The 17,318-nt window shown below is 47.0% G+C and overlaps 2 protein-coding genes across 2 annotated transcripts in view; one reads left to right on the forward strand and one right to left on the reverse strand.

Annotated features, from left to right (window-relative positions):
• Positions 1–452: 452 nt before the first annotated feature.
• Positions 453–9,083, forward strand: fgf16 (fibroblast growth factor 16). The gene is made up of 3 exons (XM_062524092.1): positions 453–900; positions 2,851–2,954; positions 6,585–9,083. Exons 1-3 carry the CDS (start codon positions 636–638, stop codon positions 6,831–6,833), a joined length of 618 nt encoding a protein of 205 aa, XP_062380076.1. The 5' UTR covers positions 453–635; the 3' UTR covers positions 6,834–9,083.
• Positions 9,084–13,819: 4,736 nt separating this feature from the next.
• Positions 13,820–17,318, reverse strand: part of atrx (ATRX chromatin remodeler) — a gene marked incomplete in the record, with an annotated part of 32,582 nt that continues 29,083 nt past the window's right edge. The window contains 4 exon segments of the mRNA XM_062524093.1: positions 13,820–14,147; positions 15,024–15,152; positions 15,655–15,750; positions 16,525–16,635. Coding sequence (XP_062380077.1) covers positions 13,932–14,147; positions 15,024–15,152; positions 15,655–15,750; positions 16,525–16,635 — 552 coding nt within the window.

Below are 17,318 nucleotides of genomic sequence, written 5' to 3' on the forward strand. Positions count from 1 at the left end.
AACTTTCCAGCTCGCTATCATACCGCAAAGCGTAATGCTTTGATTGATGTAGGCAAACTCTTGCCTCTGACACATCTTGGCGCACACCAATCAAAGTGTTTCTTGCGTGCGTCTCGTTACACGTTTTTTTTTTTTTTTTTTTAATCTCAAACTACAAGCTGCAGCCCAAGACAGTTATGCTCCAGCGGCTGGGTGCGATGCACGGACTTCTTTCCGACTTCGATCCCAGCTTTAATAACAGAGCAATTTTGGAAGGAGTTGCGGTTACTGGGACAAAAGCATCGGCAGCATCAATAGCAAAGGCTCGGGTAAAACGACATTTTTCCTCCGTAAGGAAATTGATGTGCGTAAAGAAGGGATGCCAGCCAGGCGTGGCTTGCATTTGAATATCCAATTTGAGAATGCGCGGGGAGTATGTATATAAACGACTCTTTCAATCTAATAAACAGACATTTCCATGTGATGAATAGTGAGGGACGATTAATGAAGTAGTTTTATGAGGAGCAAGGCACCGCGAGCCGGGCACGTCCTCACGGGCATCTGCATGGGTCGGACCCTCGCCTCACACGGCCAACCGCTCCTCCAGAGTCAACCTATATTTCACATTGCATAAACAACTCTGCCAAGTGTGCGCGATGGCAGAGGTCGGGGGATTTCTCGGGGCCCTGGATTTGGATTTACAAAGCTTGCCTGCGCTGGGACCTCTCTCCGAGTCGCCCGCAGGTTTGAATGAAAGATTGGGACTGATCGAGGGGAGATTACAACGAGGGTCTCTCACGGATTTTGAACATCTTAAAGGGATTCTGCGACGGCGACAGCTGTACTGTCGGACCGGCTTTCAACTGGAGATATTTCCCAACGGCACCGTCCACGGTACCAGACAGGATCACAGTAGATTCGGTGAGAGCGCATAATTGACCCACGTTTGTCAATAAATCATCGCACCCTGACGCACACTGCTTTGACATTGACGAGTTTGGTAACATAGATTATTTTACCCCGCCATTGGAAACAATGCCCATTAATCATTTAAAGTAGGGGTCAGAATTTACATAGGAGACAGACAACGTGTCGGTAACACTTTGGACAGGCATTTAAGGAGCTTTTTTTGGGTTCTTGTTGCCCGCTGCCGTCTGTGGTGAGAGAGCCGGGAAATTTGAGAACATGACGCACAGGGGAATGAAGGGAGGTTCGTTCAGGGCATTCGACTTTAACCTAGATGTTTCTTAGGACAATTTTGTCGAACACGGTTTTGTCTGGTGCCTATTGACTACCTAGTTCGTAGCAGGTTTACAAAGGTGGATAAACTCCAGAGTCGCCCACCCACAAACTGGAGAGACCCTCATTCCCCCGCAGCTCCCTGTGCGGACAGGCGCTATGAAGGACGCAGGTGTCTTCTCTCAGTGGTAAACAAGTGAGCAGCGTTAGGCTGTTTTTTGTCTTGCTTAAACTTGTTCAAAGGACACAGGCATGACATAGAACATTAATCGTACGTTTAATGTAAAGAGTTCGTGATGGTGAGCTTAGGCTATAAGAAAATTAATGTGAGCGATAAAAAAAAGTTAATGTTCACAGTGTCTACCAGGTGAAGCTACGTCAAGAACATGTAGCCTACATATATTTCTAAATCATGGCAGGACCACTCTGGAATTCAAGGAGCGTTTGTGTTTGGTTCTTAACCAAAACAAGACTCTTCAGTGGATTGGGTGGTCTGCGAGTTTGTGTCTGGCATCCCTGCAAGGCGGAATTTAAAGCGTTTGTCAGCAATGTGTTGCAGAAAGCCTGTGTCTTTGATTAGACGAATGAGAAACACGCGTTTCTTCTCTCAGGCGTTGCTGGGATTTTCTGTGTCATCTCTTGGCATCGCGGCTCTTCGGCATAGTTGCTCCAGGTGGCCGTTAGCGCTAGTTCTTTTTTCGTTAACCTACTTATTTGGCGTTTCAACTTTTTATTTTCTTTATCTAGGCTATCAAAAACTATTTTCATTGCCCGGCAACTGTTTCTTTATTAACATAAGTATACGTCAGTTGGAAAGCGGATTGAAAGGAAGCAAGGCCGTTCTAGATCATTCTTTATTTATGTGCACGTTCACCTGACTTCACGTTGCGAAGACAGACAGGGAGAGCGGCAGGCAGGTGTTGTTGATTCGGGAGTGCATGTGTCTGTCTACTCTCGGGATGTAGCCTATGATTTTCTGGAACCGTTATCCACAGTCAAATGACTATTCAAAGGTTCAATAAAACATCGTAGAAAGAAATGTTGCTTTCCTTCTCGTCAACAACCAGGTTTCATATGAAAGTAGTCATCCTGCGGTGGTCAACAGCGGTCTTATCTACAAGCAGCATTTCTCTGGACACCTAAACTGCAATAAATTAATGTTTTCAGCTTGCGGTTACTCAGTGTATAAACATGTCTTATTTGAGATATGGCAGACATTTGGAATAGTTAGAATAGATGTCTGCTTATCTGAACTGTCTTGTGTAATATGATGTTTTGGTAAAACAACCTGTTAAGTTGTTTGGCGGATTCAATCGGGTAAAACCAAATTGTTGTGATATATTCACATTACAGACCACTTAGTAAAACAACCTGTTGAGTTTTTTGGCGCATTCAATCCGATAAAACCAAACTGTTGTGATATATTCGCATTACAGACCACTAGAGTGCAGACGAAAAGTGAGCAGAAATGTAGGCTACCACCCAAGGAAAGGAGACAAGTGTACACAGCTAAATGAATGAAGCCTGGTAACAGGGAGGATTCGGTGAACAGAGATGGACGTATATGGGAAAGACAGCAAATCTGACTAAAGTGTGCTCTCCATCTTCTTTTTGCCAAAAAAAAAATCTCAGGTATTCTGGAGTTCATCAGTTTGGCAGTGGGCCTGGTCAGTATTCGGGGCGTGGACGCAGGCCTGTACTTAGGGATGAATGAGAGAGGCGACCTCTATGGGTCGGTAAGTCAACCCCCACCACACGCACACACACACACACACATACACAAACTCTCTCTCTCTGTCTCTCTCTCACACACAGACACACACACACACACACACACACACACACACACATCTATACACAGACACGCACATACACACTCGCTCTGTCTTTCTGTACATGCCACCACCCTTAACCATGTCTGTTCACCCCACTGTTCTACTCTGCTACAAGACTCTGCTCTAACGATCTTGATTGCGGCGTTTGGACTAGCTGGCATGGGCATGGGCATGGGCATGCCGCTGACATAAGCTCAAAGCAACGGGCCGATCAGATTCCCGCCTCACAGTCATTTGCGTGGGCCGGCAATGCAGACACCAGCCCCATGTCTTAATCTGTGCCCTGCACGGGGCCAGACAGAGGAGGTCATGTTTGTGTAGCCGAGAGAGCCCAGGCAGCGCCCCCACCCCACCCCACCCCCCTCCACCCCACCCCATGACACCCGGCGTCCGTTTGTGGAGCGGGGGAGACAGGTGGAGTGAGAGGAAGACAGGAAGAGAGTTTTTAGAGAGAGAGAGACAGAGAGAGAGAGAGAGAAGGAGCTTCATGGCTCCGTAAGCAAGTCAGGCTTGTTTACCCCGATTTCAGAGGTTGTTTTCCTCTCGCACCAGACTCATTTCCCAGAAAGAATCTTAAATCTTAAAAAAGTGAAGGAAGCCTCTTGAATTTTGTTTTGTGTCCTCTAAAATATTTACATTTTTTCCCAAAGGTACACACACACAGGGCCGTTTAGAGAACATGTTTGCGCCGGGGAGGGGGATATATGATCGGTGAGGCAGGCAAGGGTTGGAGAGGTCTGGGCTGGGCTGGGCTTACGGGTTTCCTCGGTATGTGAGAGCACCCTCACTCTAATACCTGAAGATATGGCTGTTAAAATAACATGCCTTTGTAAGATAGCATGCAAAATCAATCACCATTTGCTGATGGACTGTCTTAGACTTTCTTTCTCTCTCTCTTGCTCTCTCTCTCTCTCTCTCTCTCTTTCTCTTTCTCTTTCTCTCTGTCTCGCTTTCTCAGCACTTGCCCAACACAGAAGGGGAGACACGCTATCAAATTTCTCAGGACAGAAAGGGAAGGTCTATCCAAATATCTCAGGGTCTTAAGAGGAAGAAAAAAAAAAAACCTTATTACTGACTCACTCTCGAGGAAAAAAAGAAGTGGGACTTAAACATGTAACTTGATAAAGTCCTATTAAAACGTGGCTGGGTCGCAGCACAAGTGTCTGCCGCCTGAGGCCGAGGGTCAAGGCTAAGAGGAGTGTGAAGTGGCTCGACAGGCCTCCCTCACTCTCTCACAGTCTCGCCTGGGAAGGGCCTGCTCTGCCCCCCAGTGTTTATTACATACACACACACACGCACGCACGCACGCACACACACACACACACAAACACACACACAAGCACACACACGCACACACACACACACACACACACACACACACACACACACACACACACACACACACAATTTTACACTTAATGTCTCTCATGTACACAGCACACATAGATTTGCCTAATTCATGTATGTCTTACACAGACACTTAAACACATGCACGCACGCACGCACGCACGCACGCACGCACGCACGCACGCACGCACGCACAGATTTCCTTGTCAGGCAGACAGACAGTCAAATCTGTCAGTCGAACCTGTCAAAGTCCTCCCACAAGTGTTCTCCCCATCACCGCCCACCCCCACCCACCCACCCACCCAAATAAAATCCAGGTTTTTCAGTCCAGCCACATTGAAATGCATGCACAGCTGTTGTATGACTAACATGCCTTGAACCGTTTTAGTGGCTGAGAATACGTTTCTTCACTCCAACTACTAAAACAATACAAAAGGGGGGAGGGAAAAAAAGAGAAGAAATCGCATTTATTATTTCATAGTTATGCTTGTCCAAACCACTCAATCCTCGATCCATCTTGTTTGTGTATCTTTTTCCCTTTTGCGTAAACCCTGACATGGCTCATTCGCTGTTCACTGTGTTCAATCCATCTTTGAGGTTTTGCCATTTTTCGACTGTCGACTCTTCGATTTGACATGGCGCCTTGTAACAGTGCCATCGCCCATCAGCAGGGATCGCAGCCCGGCCCGGGCGAGCTGCAGTGATTCTTGGTGGCCCCATCAGCTAACAAATCCACACCTGCTGAACTCCGGGGTGTTCTCGTTCTCTTTCTTTCTCTCACTCTATCACACACACACACGCACGCACACACACACGCACGCACACACACACACACGCACACACACACACACGCACACACACACACACGCACACACACACACACACACACACACACACACACACACACACACACACACACACACACACACACACACACACACACACACATATAATATATCGGCAGGCCGTCCATGGATTTGCTATGCTACAAGAGGGGTTGCTATGTTAGCTGTGTCTGTTGCATCACCAAAGGAGAAGGGAGAGTTGGAGCACAAGCCAAAAGGTTAACAGCCCTGCAGACAGAGTTCAGGGCTTCAACTAAAAAGGTCTCCTCTGCCAATCTCTCCTCCCGTTCCTTGTGAGTGTATGCGTGCATGCATGTATGTGTGTGTGTGTGTGTGTGAGAGAGAGAGAGAGAGAGAGAGGGAGTATTTGAGAGAGAGAGAGATAGTAGTGGACACCTGTTACCTTGGAGTTGTTTCATTCTGGTGTTGCCGTGGTTCCACAGGAGGGTCAGATTAGTGGTCTACATACATACACCATTTGTAGCCTCTGCCCAGTTCACAAGTGGCCACCGTGGCCTTAATCCAGTTCAAACACATCCATTGAGGTAGCTGTTAACACATCCCATCACACATACACACACACACACACACACACACACACACACACACACACACACACACACACACACACACTCACACTCACACTCACACTCACACTCACACTCACACTCTCATCCTCTCATCCTCTCTCACTTTATCTCCCCTGCTTACGCCGAAGCCCTCAGTCCTTCCACAGCCAGAACAGCAGTGGCCACACACACACACACACGCATCACCAGCAGGCCCACAGTTTGGACATTCAACACTCACAGCTAGAATGTTATCCCTGCGGCTACCCCTAGCGCAGTACGCCTGCCGCAGGAGAAAGGTTAGCTGCTTGAACCCCCCCCCCACCCCCCTCCCTCCCCCTCCCTCCCCCTCCCCCTCCCTCTCTCCCTCCCTCCCTCCCTCTAGCCAGAACGATGCGAGCCTCAGCCATGTAAACAACCCTGAGCCCAGTGCTTGGATGTCACCAGAGGAGCTGCTGGATGTTATGCGGTTCTCACGGACACTCTGTTATGACTGTTTGCCTAATAAGTAAACCTGGACGTCGCTCAGGCCAAAATATTTGTAGCTAAATCCGTCTCGCAGCAGAAAGTGTGGAGGCACTCTGAGAGAGAGAAAAAAAAGAGAGACGCTATAGAGAGAGAGAGAGCGCCCCCGGCCTATGCATGTGGTGCAGATTATTTCTCCTCCACACGTCCTAAATCATCTCTTTTTCTTTCCCCTCTTTTTTTTCTCCATCTCTATATCTCTTTTTTTTACCCCGTCGTCTGTTTTTTTTCTCTCTTCTCTGCAGAAGAAGCTGACGAAGGAGTGCGTGTTCCGCGAGCAGTTCGAGGAGAACTGGTACAACACTTACGCCTCGACGCTCTACAAGCACGCCGACACGGGCCGCTTCTACTACGTGGCGCTCAACAAGGACGGCTCGCCGCGCGAGGGCGGCAGGACCAAGAAGCACCAGAAGCTCACGCACTTCCTGCCGCGGCCCGTGGAGATCGACAAGATCCCGCAGGCCTACCGGGACCTCTTCCACCAGCCCACGTGACCGAAATTAGGGCCTGGGCCTTGGGCGCGGCCGCGGACCGGTGCGGAGACGGCGGACGGACGGATGGACGGACGGACGGACCAGTGGATTCCTTAAGAGTCCTCCCCTTCCCTCTCCTCTCTCCTCCCTCTCCCCCCCCCGGCTAGTGTTTATGTGCTAATAACCAAGGCTTCCGGCCCTTTCCGGTGCAGAGATAAACAAGCTCCACGTGTGTGAGTGTGTATGTGTGTGTGTGTGTGTTCCTGGTCACCGTCGCCTCCCTTCCTTGATGCGACACAAACACTTCTTTTTTTTTCTTTTTTTCTCTTCTCGTCCTCCTTCCTCATTTCCTCTTTGATCACACAAGCAGGTGTGTGAGAGTGACTGAGCGAGAGAACGAGGGCGAACAGACCACACCACACCACCACTCACTCACCTGAAACTCAGATCAGGTGTCAGACACAACGTGGAGAGGAAGAGAAGAGGAACTTTTATGTCTGACGCGAAAAGAAAAAAAAAAACCTGAGGAAACCACTCTTTTGTTGACTAAATGAACCACTCTGGAACTGTCTGTGGGGCTGAACCATTTGAACATGCCCAAGCACTTGGTCGCCGCACCTCCCCTGCGATTGCTTGGAAGGAAGGAGGGACACATCTCTGTGTCCTTCAGAATCAGCGCCACTAGTACATCATGTAGCTAAGTAGCCAGCGATGCTATGTTATTGCTGCCCTTTTAATTGATTTAGTACAGTGAACTTTACACAGCTCCAGCTAGGGCAAGGGTTAGAAAAAATTGACGTTGTGTACACTGTGAAGTATATTGTATTGCAGCCTTTGATTTTTCAAAAATGTCAAAACTCCACCTAAAACGACAGCTACATTTTAGATACTGAATCTCTCATTTATTTACAAGTTAATACCCAACTCATCACAAATGCAATGATGCATATTAAGAATTTCACCAAAGGGCCTGTATGAGGCCCTTGAACTCAGTCCCACTATTCCCACATTACTGGTGCTCAGGCAATTTCTCAGACGACTAAAGCCAACCTCTTTGGGTCCTGAACCTGCTGGACTTCTGTCCAGGTGGTTCTCTGTGGACAGAACAATGTACCACTAGGTCTATTTACATAATGTGGGAGAAACTGTAGGCTATGACTCAAGATGTAATAATATGGAATTTGCAATGACCTTATGTTTATGTAAAAGGAAATAGCTCAACGTTTCAGGTACGGTTACATGAGAAAACTGGCTTTCAAATTCAGAGGGCTGGACCAAATTTGAAGAAATGATAAATAACTTGTCAGAATGCTATGCAGGTGTAGGAGATGAGAGCAAGACCAGTATCTTCAGTGTAAGACACAAGGAGATGTCAACAAGCACTTACGCACACCCTCTCCTAAGAAGCTCTCTGGAAGCTATAGAGGGTTCTGGAAGTCTCTCTCGGCCACAGTTTCACCTTGAGTTCATCAAACTGATGCCAGTTCAAACATCAGCAACATCTGGGGCTGGTGCAGTGTGTGGGTTTTCAATTGTGTAACACTGAAATGAATCAATCATACTCGCCAACCATTTACTCGTTATTCTGAAGTGAGTTTAGACAGTTGCAGCTAAGAGTAGCAAAACATTGTGCCTTCCGTATCCAAGATAGTGCTGCATCATCATCGTCTAAACAGGAGATACTATTCCTCATTCTGTGACATCTCTGAAAGGGAAGATTTTCGCAGTGCTTTTTTTGAAAGACATCAACAAGAGACGGAATCTGAAGAATGTTCTTCCCGGTCCTTCCCAGTGCAAGCATCTCTTTAAAGGGAAGGGAGGGTGGACGAAGGATTGGGTAAGCCAAAGAGAGCCCACTGTGGCATTCTGTTTGGACAGCCTGTGAGTTGTGGTGTTGATATCTCCAGCACAGAGGAACAGGGGGAGTGAAGCTGTGTGTTTGAGGCACACGTCGATGTGTTTTCATGGGCATAGATCGATTGATAGATAGGACCTTTACTGGTGAGGAACTAAGAGTGACTTGTAATGTTCAGCCTGTCAGGAACATTATTAAAAAAAAAAAAAAAAAATTACAAGTGACAGAAGTGTAAATATGTATGAACCTATTTATGAGATGTACAATATATTTATTTTCTACATATAAAATATAAATCTATATATTTATTTATTGCAAAGACTTTATTTTGTAAAGAACTTGAAGTTATCAGAACTGTAGATTCTACTGAAACTATACAATGAAAAATGCTATCAAAACATTTGAATTGAAAAGGAATCGACAATAAAATTGTCATATCGACTGTCTAGTTTGAGTGGATATTTTTGTTCGAGCATGTGTGTATGTGTGTGTGTGTGTGTTGGGGGGGTGGGGGGTTACTGCAAATGCAAACTGAATGCCTGCTTCTGGGCAATCGATGATCTCCTTCAAGTAGTAAAATGCGATATCAATCTGAAGAGGAAGATAAGAGAGGCTGAGGAAGGCCATCTTGTGTACCAAGGTGCACTGATTTATGTGCTAGGCACCAGAGTTATGTGAATCAACATGTCTTTTATTTCTCTTGTTTACACGAGAGGGGAAATTCTCACCTTCCCTCACCTGAGAAGTGGGATGAACAAATTCAGCTTGATTGATGTGTCCACCTCTGACAGTAATATAGCTTTCACTAGTGTAAGACTTTGAACAGGGGATTGCATTAGACCATGTTCACATCCCTTTCTCTCTTTGTCTCAATGCACTCTGATTGCTCTTGTACGTTTTTTTTTAACCTCTTTGAAGTCAGACTTGTATATGCACTGGCACTTTCCCTCCTCTATCATAGCCTTAGCCCAAGAGGAATTTTCCACAACTGCAGACAAAGGGTTACATACGACATGTGTGGTCTACTGTAATACTTTATACTGAGAAATAACAAGAGAGAGAGGCAGAGAGAGAGAGAGAGAGAGAGAGAGAGAGAGAGAAAACACACACACATTCTACATGAAAACTTATACATGTGAGATCACCATTTGCATTCCAGCGTTCTGGTACGTTTCCGCCCAGGCCAGAGAAATGCACGACACTCACGGCCAATCCACAAGAGCGCAAAGTACAGGGGACGTGTCTAAACACCTTAACCTGGAGCCCTGCTCGACACGCCCCCCCACCCCACCCCACCCCCACCTGCGTCTCCCCACTCTGCTCCTCCAAAAATGTTGACGGGGAGGAGAGTCATTCTGACAAATGCCCTCGCTGCCCTGGTGAGAATGGAATTCCTTGGGAGCTGAATGGACCGCTCGACAGTGATCCGTCTCCAGGGAACCGGCTACGATCCGTTGACGTCAAGTGATGGTTCTTGGCACCAGAGAACACTCAAAACATACACACACATACACACACACACACACATACACCCCCCCCCCCCCCCCCCCTTCCCACCACCCCTGCCTTCTAAAACTCCTCTGTACAGCCAGTCGAGACAGAAATCAAACTGTGGCAGCAGCAGGCAAAACAATAACTCTAAGAATAGCCGACACTGACGGGCACTTGAGGTGTCAGAAGACCCACCCTGCTTTCCTGTCTCGTTTTAACTCCTGCAGATGCACCCGGCGCCCCGACACACCCGAGAGGGGAAAGAAAAGGGCCCTATGGAATATTTTAACTGGGCAAGACACCGGGATGACCACACACTCAACCCTGCCCCAAACAAATGGCATCACGCATCTCACACACACACACACACACACAGCTCTCTTGCTCGTGTCAGTGTCTGCTGTCAGCATCTGCTTTTCTCGCTGCAGACGACTCGTAATTCAAGTGCGAGCCGACGGGTGTACATGACCCCCCCCCCGCCACACACACACACACACACACCTCCCCTTCTCCGGCTGGACTCTGCGGCTCGGCCCAGCGAGCCGTCCGGTGCGGCACATCGCTTGTCCGGAGCCAGCGGGTGACTGCATGACTGGGCACCGCGCTGGAACCTCTCGTCACCGGCTGTTCCGTTCGCTTGCACTCAAGGCTTCATGTGCTGATGCATATTCATGGGGGCGTTGGACGTCTGCTGCGTGTTGCGGTGTGTGTGTGTGTGTGTGTGTGTGTGTGTGAGAGAGAGAGCCCAAGTGTGTGTGTGTGTGTGTGTGTGAGAACGCATGTTCGGGGGTCGGGGGGGAAAGCGTGGGTGTGTGTGAGAAACCTGGGGCCCCAGTCTTCTCTGGCTGACAGCAGGAGGAAAAGAAAAAAGAGAGGAGAGAGAGAGGAGTTTGGGGTGGGGGGGCACACACACACACACACACGGCGAGAAGTCGAACGAGTGGCAGTCTGAGGCTAAGAAGGGATGGGATCAACATTTCAACATCTGCAATAGTTGTAATGTTTCTTCACTGGCAGATCTGCACAAGCTGTGAGCACGAGTTCCCCTTGGGGGAGGAGGAGAGGAGGAGAGGAGGAGGGGGGGGAAGTGCAAAAGACAAGGATGTGGGGAAAAACCCCTGGCAGCCAGAGAAATGAAAACAATACTGTGGAAGCAAAAAAAAGAAAAAGAAAAAAGTAAAGACAGAGGAGAGACGAAACATTGCAGATGAAAGATTGAGAGGCTGGAGAGTGCGCTGAGGGCAGAGTATGTGTTTCTATATATGTATATGTATATGTATGTGTGCGTGTGTATATGCTTCAGTGTTGGTGTGAGTGTTGAAAGGGTGTGTGTGTGTGTGTGTGTGTGTGTGTGTGTGTGTGTGTGTGTTTGTGTGAGGGAGAGATAGAAGGTGGGGGTTTGAGGCGTAAGAGACATCCAGAGAGAGTGCTGTTACGGTGGCTGCTGCAGAGAGTGTGTGTGTGTGTGTGTGTGTGTGTGTGTGTGTGTGTGTGTGTGTGTGTGTGTGTGTGTGTGTGTGTGTGTGTGTGTGTGTGTGTGTGTGCGTAACCATCTCTGTGTCTGTGTGTGTGTGTGTGTGTGTGTGTGTGTGCTCTCTCTGCTGCTGTTGCTGCTGTGTGTGTGTCCAGAGGGAGAGGGTGTTAAGTGTCTGTTCAGCTCCGTCCAATCCCTCCTCATCTGTGAGCTAATCAAATCCTGGGGTACACCCATCGCCACGGTGACCAGTCAACAACAATCCTGGGGAGTCACATGGGTGAAATATTACAAACCCCTCACAGAACTTACAAACACACATAAATCAGGACACACAACCGGCAGACGACAGTAAGCTGCACTGAACGTCATATTAGACAAGTTGTCATGGAGCTCTGTCTGTTAGTAATATTCTCATCAAGTAACTAGGGCATGGCCTAGCTAATGAAAACCTTTTTTATTTCTTCCCATGAAAGTGTTTGCTTGTGGAAGGCAATGCTTGCTTGCTTGTTTGTTTGTTTGTTTGTTTGTTTGTTCAATGCAAGAATTACACCATAGATGTGGCAAAAAAGGTCACAATTTTGGTCACTTTATTGAAATGTCAATTAAAATGCGCGTCTAGTAAATAGCAGATTTTTTAAATGGCAAAACAAGTTTTTTTTTTTACTTTTCTTTTTGCTACCATTAGAACATTCCTGGGCAGGGGGAAAAAAAGAGACTGTATTCTACACGGTTTTCGAAATACACCTTGTGCGACCAGGGGAAGCTTTCAGCTCTCCTGTAGTCATCTCTTTTTTAGCGTTGGATGGGAGAATGGACAACAAATCCTCTCCAAAAAAACAAAACGGAACAGAACAAAAACAAAAACACACAATGTGCCAAAAGTAGAAAACAGGTTAAAGTGCCCACCTCCAGCCTGGCACGAGAGCAGGTTGAGAGGCCGGTGCTGGAAATCAACACCAGGCCACACACACTCTCATTTTAGGCAGCAACTGCTACTCCAACTTAAACACGGGAAGGCAACCAAGCGAAGAAAAAAAAAAAAACAGGTAACATCACATACGACACAGAAAGCCTACGTTTATACATTTACAACAAGGGGGGAGAGAGAGAGTCCATGTTACGGAAGAGGGGGAAAAAAGCAAGGAAAAAAATGAATTTCCAGAAAATTCCAGCAAGCAGATCAAACGAAGCAGGCATTCAATTATTTTTGTTTTGTTGTTTGTTTGTTTCGTTCTGTTGAGCAACAACTTAAAAAAGTGCACAATCGCCTTCAAGAGTTACAGAAAAAAAAACAGGGTTTCTTTACAGGGTTTTTTGTTTCTTTTTTACCTTGATGATATTCTAAACGTTCCCCCCCAAAAACAATATACAGACACATGTTTTAGGCCACTACTTGTTTCTTTTAAACATATAGACAGCCTCTGGATGTGTTGGTACCAGGGCTTCCGTAATCACTATGCCTACGTCAGAACCGCTGACCATACTGCCAAGGAGTGAGGACGGGAGGTTCTAGAACAGAAAACTACAGAGTTGAAGAATGCTCTAAGATCTTTACATCATAGAAATCTGTTAGAAGCATCACTATGGTCCCACATATGTTGAGTTAGGTTTTTTTTTTTTTGTAACGGTTTGTGTATATTTATATTTATATATATAAAAAGAAAAAAATAAAATAAAATAAAGAAATAAACTTCAAAAACAAAATACAAACCCTCCGCTGGGGGCTTACAAATAATGCAATGCTTAAAAGCATTCGGGGAGAACAGTTTTTAAATCGACTTATTAAATATGTTGGAAAAAGGAATAGAAGTTGAAATAACATTACGGCTATATATACACAACTTTTTTTTCTTCTCTTTTCTTATTTTTAAAATAAACTGCAAAACCCCAGTAAAAGAATGTCTCCCTGGCAAGAGTTGGTTAGAAAGGGATTGGGGAAGTGTGTGTGTGTGTGTGGGTGGGAATGATGGGGAGGGGGGGTTGGGGAAGAAAAAAAACAAAAAAAAAAGCTTAGGACGTGTGGGTGTGGGTGGGGGAGGGTGAAAGTGGGGTTTTGCAACACTGCATCAGTCCACTCCGTCAGGAGGCAGGGGTGTGGTGGTGGTGGTGGTGGTGGTGGTGGATGAAGAGGCATCAGTTGCCCCCCCCCCCCCCTCCTACCCTCCCACCCCACCCTCATCCCCATGGTGAAGCTGCGGAGAGCGGGGTTGGCAGCAGCAGTAGCCTCGGCCTCGGCGACGCTGTGGGGGGTAGGAGAGGGGCGTTGGTGGCGGCGGTGGCTGGGCGAAGGTGCCGCCTACAGGCCCTTTGAGGGCCCAGGGTTGCCCCCCATACCCTGCATCTGCTGCAGGTGCTGGTAGAGGCCCAGCAGCTCCATCTGGTTGAGGTTGCCCGTGCCCATCATGCCGTTCTGCAGCGCCAGCTGGTTCATCAGGAGGCCCTGCTTGGCCATGGCGATCTGCTGCTCCTGCACCTTGCGGTTGTTCAGCACCTTCTGCACATACATCATCAGCTGCAGCCCAGACGGAGGAGAGATGGAGGAGAGACGGAGGAGAGAAGAGAGAAGAGAAGATGGGGATTAAGGTCATCTCCACTACAATGGTTACAGAGGTCTGATGAATGAATGAATGAATGAACAAATGAGTGAGCGAACAAACTAATGAATGAATGAATGAATGAGTGAGCTAACAAACTAACGAAGGAATGAATGAATAATCCTAACGAATGAATGAATGAATAATCCTAACGAATGAATGAATGAATAATCCTAATGAATGAATGAATGAATGAATGAATTATCCTGGTTGCATAAAAAAGGCAACTTCGTACATCATCTTTATAACAGTGTGTAAAAACCTGTACTCATATTCAGACTCCACAGGTATAAAGGAGTCACTGAGGGAAATGTGTGGGAGGTGTCCGTGTCCAAACATGCAGAAATAGAGAGCTTTCACTGATGAGTAACATGACATGTGTTTTTGTGTGCTGTGCTTCTAGCATCGCTCAAGTGTTTTAAAAGGTAATAATCTTCCATGTTGAGGCCTACAGATCTATAACATAGTCCCTTTTCTCCCCCATGCATCATATGTCAAACTTAGGCATTGTATTTTGCCTGTTAGAGTTGATGAATGACTTTCTATCTTGTGTGATGAGAAAAAGAGAAGGAAAAATAAATAAATAAATAAATAAAACCAACCGTTGTTTTACAAAAAAAATGAAATGCGAGCCAACCTCATTTTGAACACTGGTCAGTCTTGAATTTCCCCTTGGAGATCAATAAAGTATCTATCTATCTATCTAAAATGTGGATTTTTGGATTGTCTTGTGTTTTGTGTAAAGGAATGGTTGAATTGTTGTTGTTTGTGTTGTTGTTGCGCGTGAGCCTCACCGTCTGCTGCTTGTGGAGCACGTCCCGGTACGCCACCTCGATGCGCTGCCGCTCCCGCTCAATGGTGGCCTGCTGCGCCTGGGCCAGCGCCTGCACCCGCGACTCCTCCAGGCTGGGGTTCTCCTTCCACTGCACACGTACACGCACGCACACGCGCACACGCGCACACGCGCACACACACAGACACGCAGACACGCAGACACACAGACACACACACACACACACAGACACACACAGACACACACACATTACTTATTTATTTGTATCCACAATTAAGAATAAATATCACATAAGGATACAAATTTGACAGGTGCAATAATTGCTCAGACAAGATTCAGTCATGTGGTTCTGCTGACAACAACCAAGCTCAGTACAGCAGTGTTAAGGATATACACAACACCTCCTTCTCCAAATACTGACACAGACACACTACCTACTAAAACGGTACTGTCATTCCCTTGATTCACCTAATAATACATCTTAAGAACATTTTACACACACACAAGGTCATTAGCTGCATTCAAGCAGCAGGAGTTGGAGGTGCTGTGACGCCAAACATTATTTTTCTACCATTTATTTTGCCATGCCACACACACACACACACACACGGTCGCTTGGTTATGTGACTTACGATGCGACTGATCAGGTCCTCCAGTGGCTCTGACACCAGTGAGTTGATGGCGTTGCTCGTCTCCATCACCTTCTGCCGACCCTGATTCACCAGATCCTGCACAAGACCACAGTGAGAAAGTGAGTGAAAAACAGAACAGAACAGAACACACACACACAGGACACACACACACACACACACACACACACACACACCATTTTGTTCAAATATTACCCTGCCTAAGTGTGTATCTAAAGCTTCCACATTTAAAATCCACTTTTACCCAACTTCATTGCCTTTCGCTCTATTCAGATCTCATGAAATATCTTACAGCTTTTGGGGGGACAAGAGATGCATCAGCAGCAGAGTGAAGACAGTCTGACTGTTTTTCTCATCAAAATAAATACACACATAAATAATAATAAAATAAATACAAATAACAAAATCATCATCATCATCATCATCATCATCGCCTCTTCTGTACCCTTCTTTCGCCCCCTCCCACCCTCAGCCCCTCTCGTAGGTGGTGGGATTCCAGGTGCCCAGAAATAGCAGCTGCCCGTGCACAACGCCAACTGCTGGGACGGCCTCCCTGGCACATGCCAGTTTCAGCACGGGCCACCGGGGTGGCCTCAGGAATGCAATGTGTGTGTGTGTGTGTGTGTGTGTGTGTGTGTGTGTATTTATATGGAGATGTAAGAATAAGAATGCGGGGGTCAATGTCTGAATATTCACAGCTAGACGGGTCTATTTGAGTGTGTATCTGTGAGTGACTATATTAATGCATGTGTGGCAGTGTGTGTGTGTGTGTGTGTGTGTGTGTGTGTGTGTGTGTGTCTGTATGAGTGTGTGTGTCTGTATGAGTGTGTGTGTGTGTGTGTCACTACCCACCTCCAGCTCCCGGTTGGTCATGGTGGCCAGGGCGGCCATGTTGATGGGGAAGTAGGGCTGGTTGCCCATGCCCATGTGATACGCCTGCTGATTGGTGCGCAGAGACAGACCCTGATGGAGGACAAGAGAAAGAGAGGCAGAGAGAAAGAAAGAGAGAAAGAGAGAGAGAAAGGGTTAGACTCATAAAATCAGAAGCTATTTAGATTGTGGCCTCGGCACTTTGCCTCTGTTTAAAGACCACCAGGGCGGAACGTGGGTAGAAGTTGGCAGCGGCGTGTCACTCTTACGAACCACTTCCAAGTCGTAACAGCAGGATGAGAAATGCTTTTTCAACTCGTGAAACACAGCTGAACGCTCTTCACGGAATACAAATACCGGTCAGTTAACCACTGACTGACCCGATTCGTAACTTCTGCGGTTCTACGGACACATTGCCCTGGACAGGTAGTTGGCTACTAGACGAGGAGAACACGACTAGCCTGCCCTGTCCAACAGGTGTGTATGCGAAGAGAGAGAGAGGGACGCTAGCCAGAGGGAGGACGGGGGTGGTGTTTTTTGGCTAACCTGACCAGCTAGCGGCCGCTGACACCTGCGTAACCACACACACCTGTGTTTGTTGCTTTTTCTCCATGGCTTCTTGCTGAGCCACACACTGTTAGGAACACTAACAACCCTTTGATGTTACAACATTTGGCAAACGCATACACATATACACACACACACTCACAGTCACAGAGAGAGACATGCCTGCTATAGTTGATCCATGTTACAATGCTACAATGTCCAGGTATTTG

The sequence above is a fragment of the Sardina pilchardus genome, chromosome 21, assembly GCF_963854185.1.
Source record: "Sardina pilchardus chromosome 21, fSarPil1.1, whole genome shotgun sequence".
NCBI classification, from domain to species: Eukaryota; Metazoa; Chordata; class Actinopteri; order Clupeiformes; family Clupeidae; genus Sardina; species Sardina pilchardus.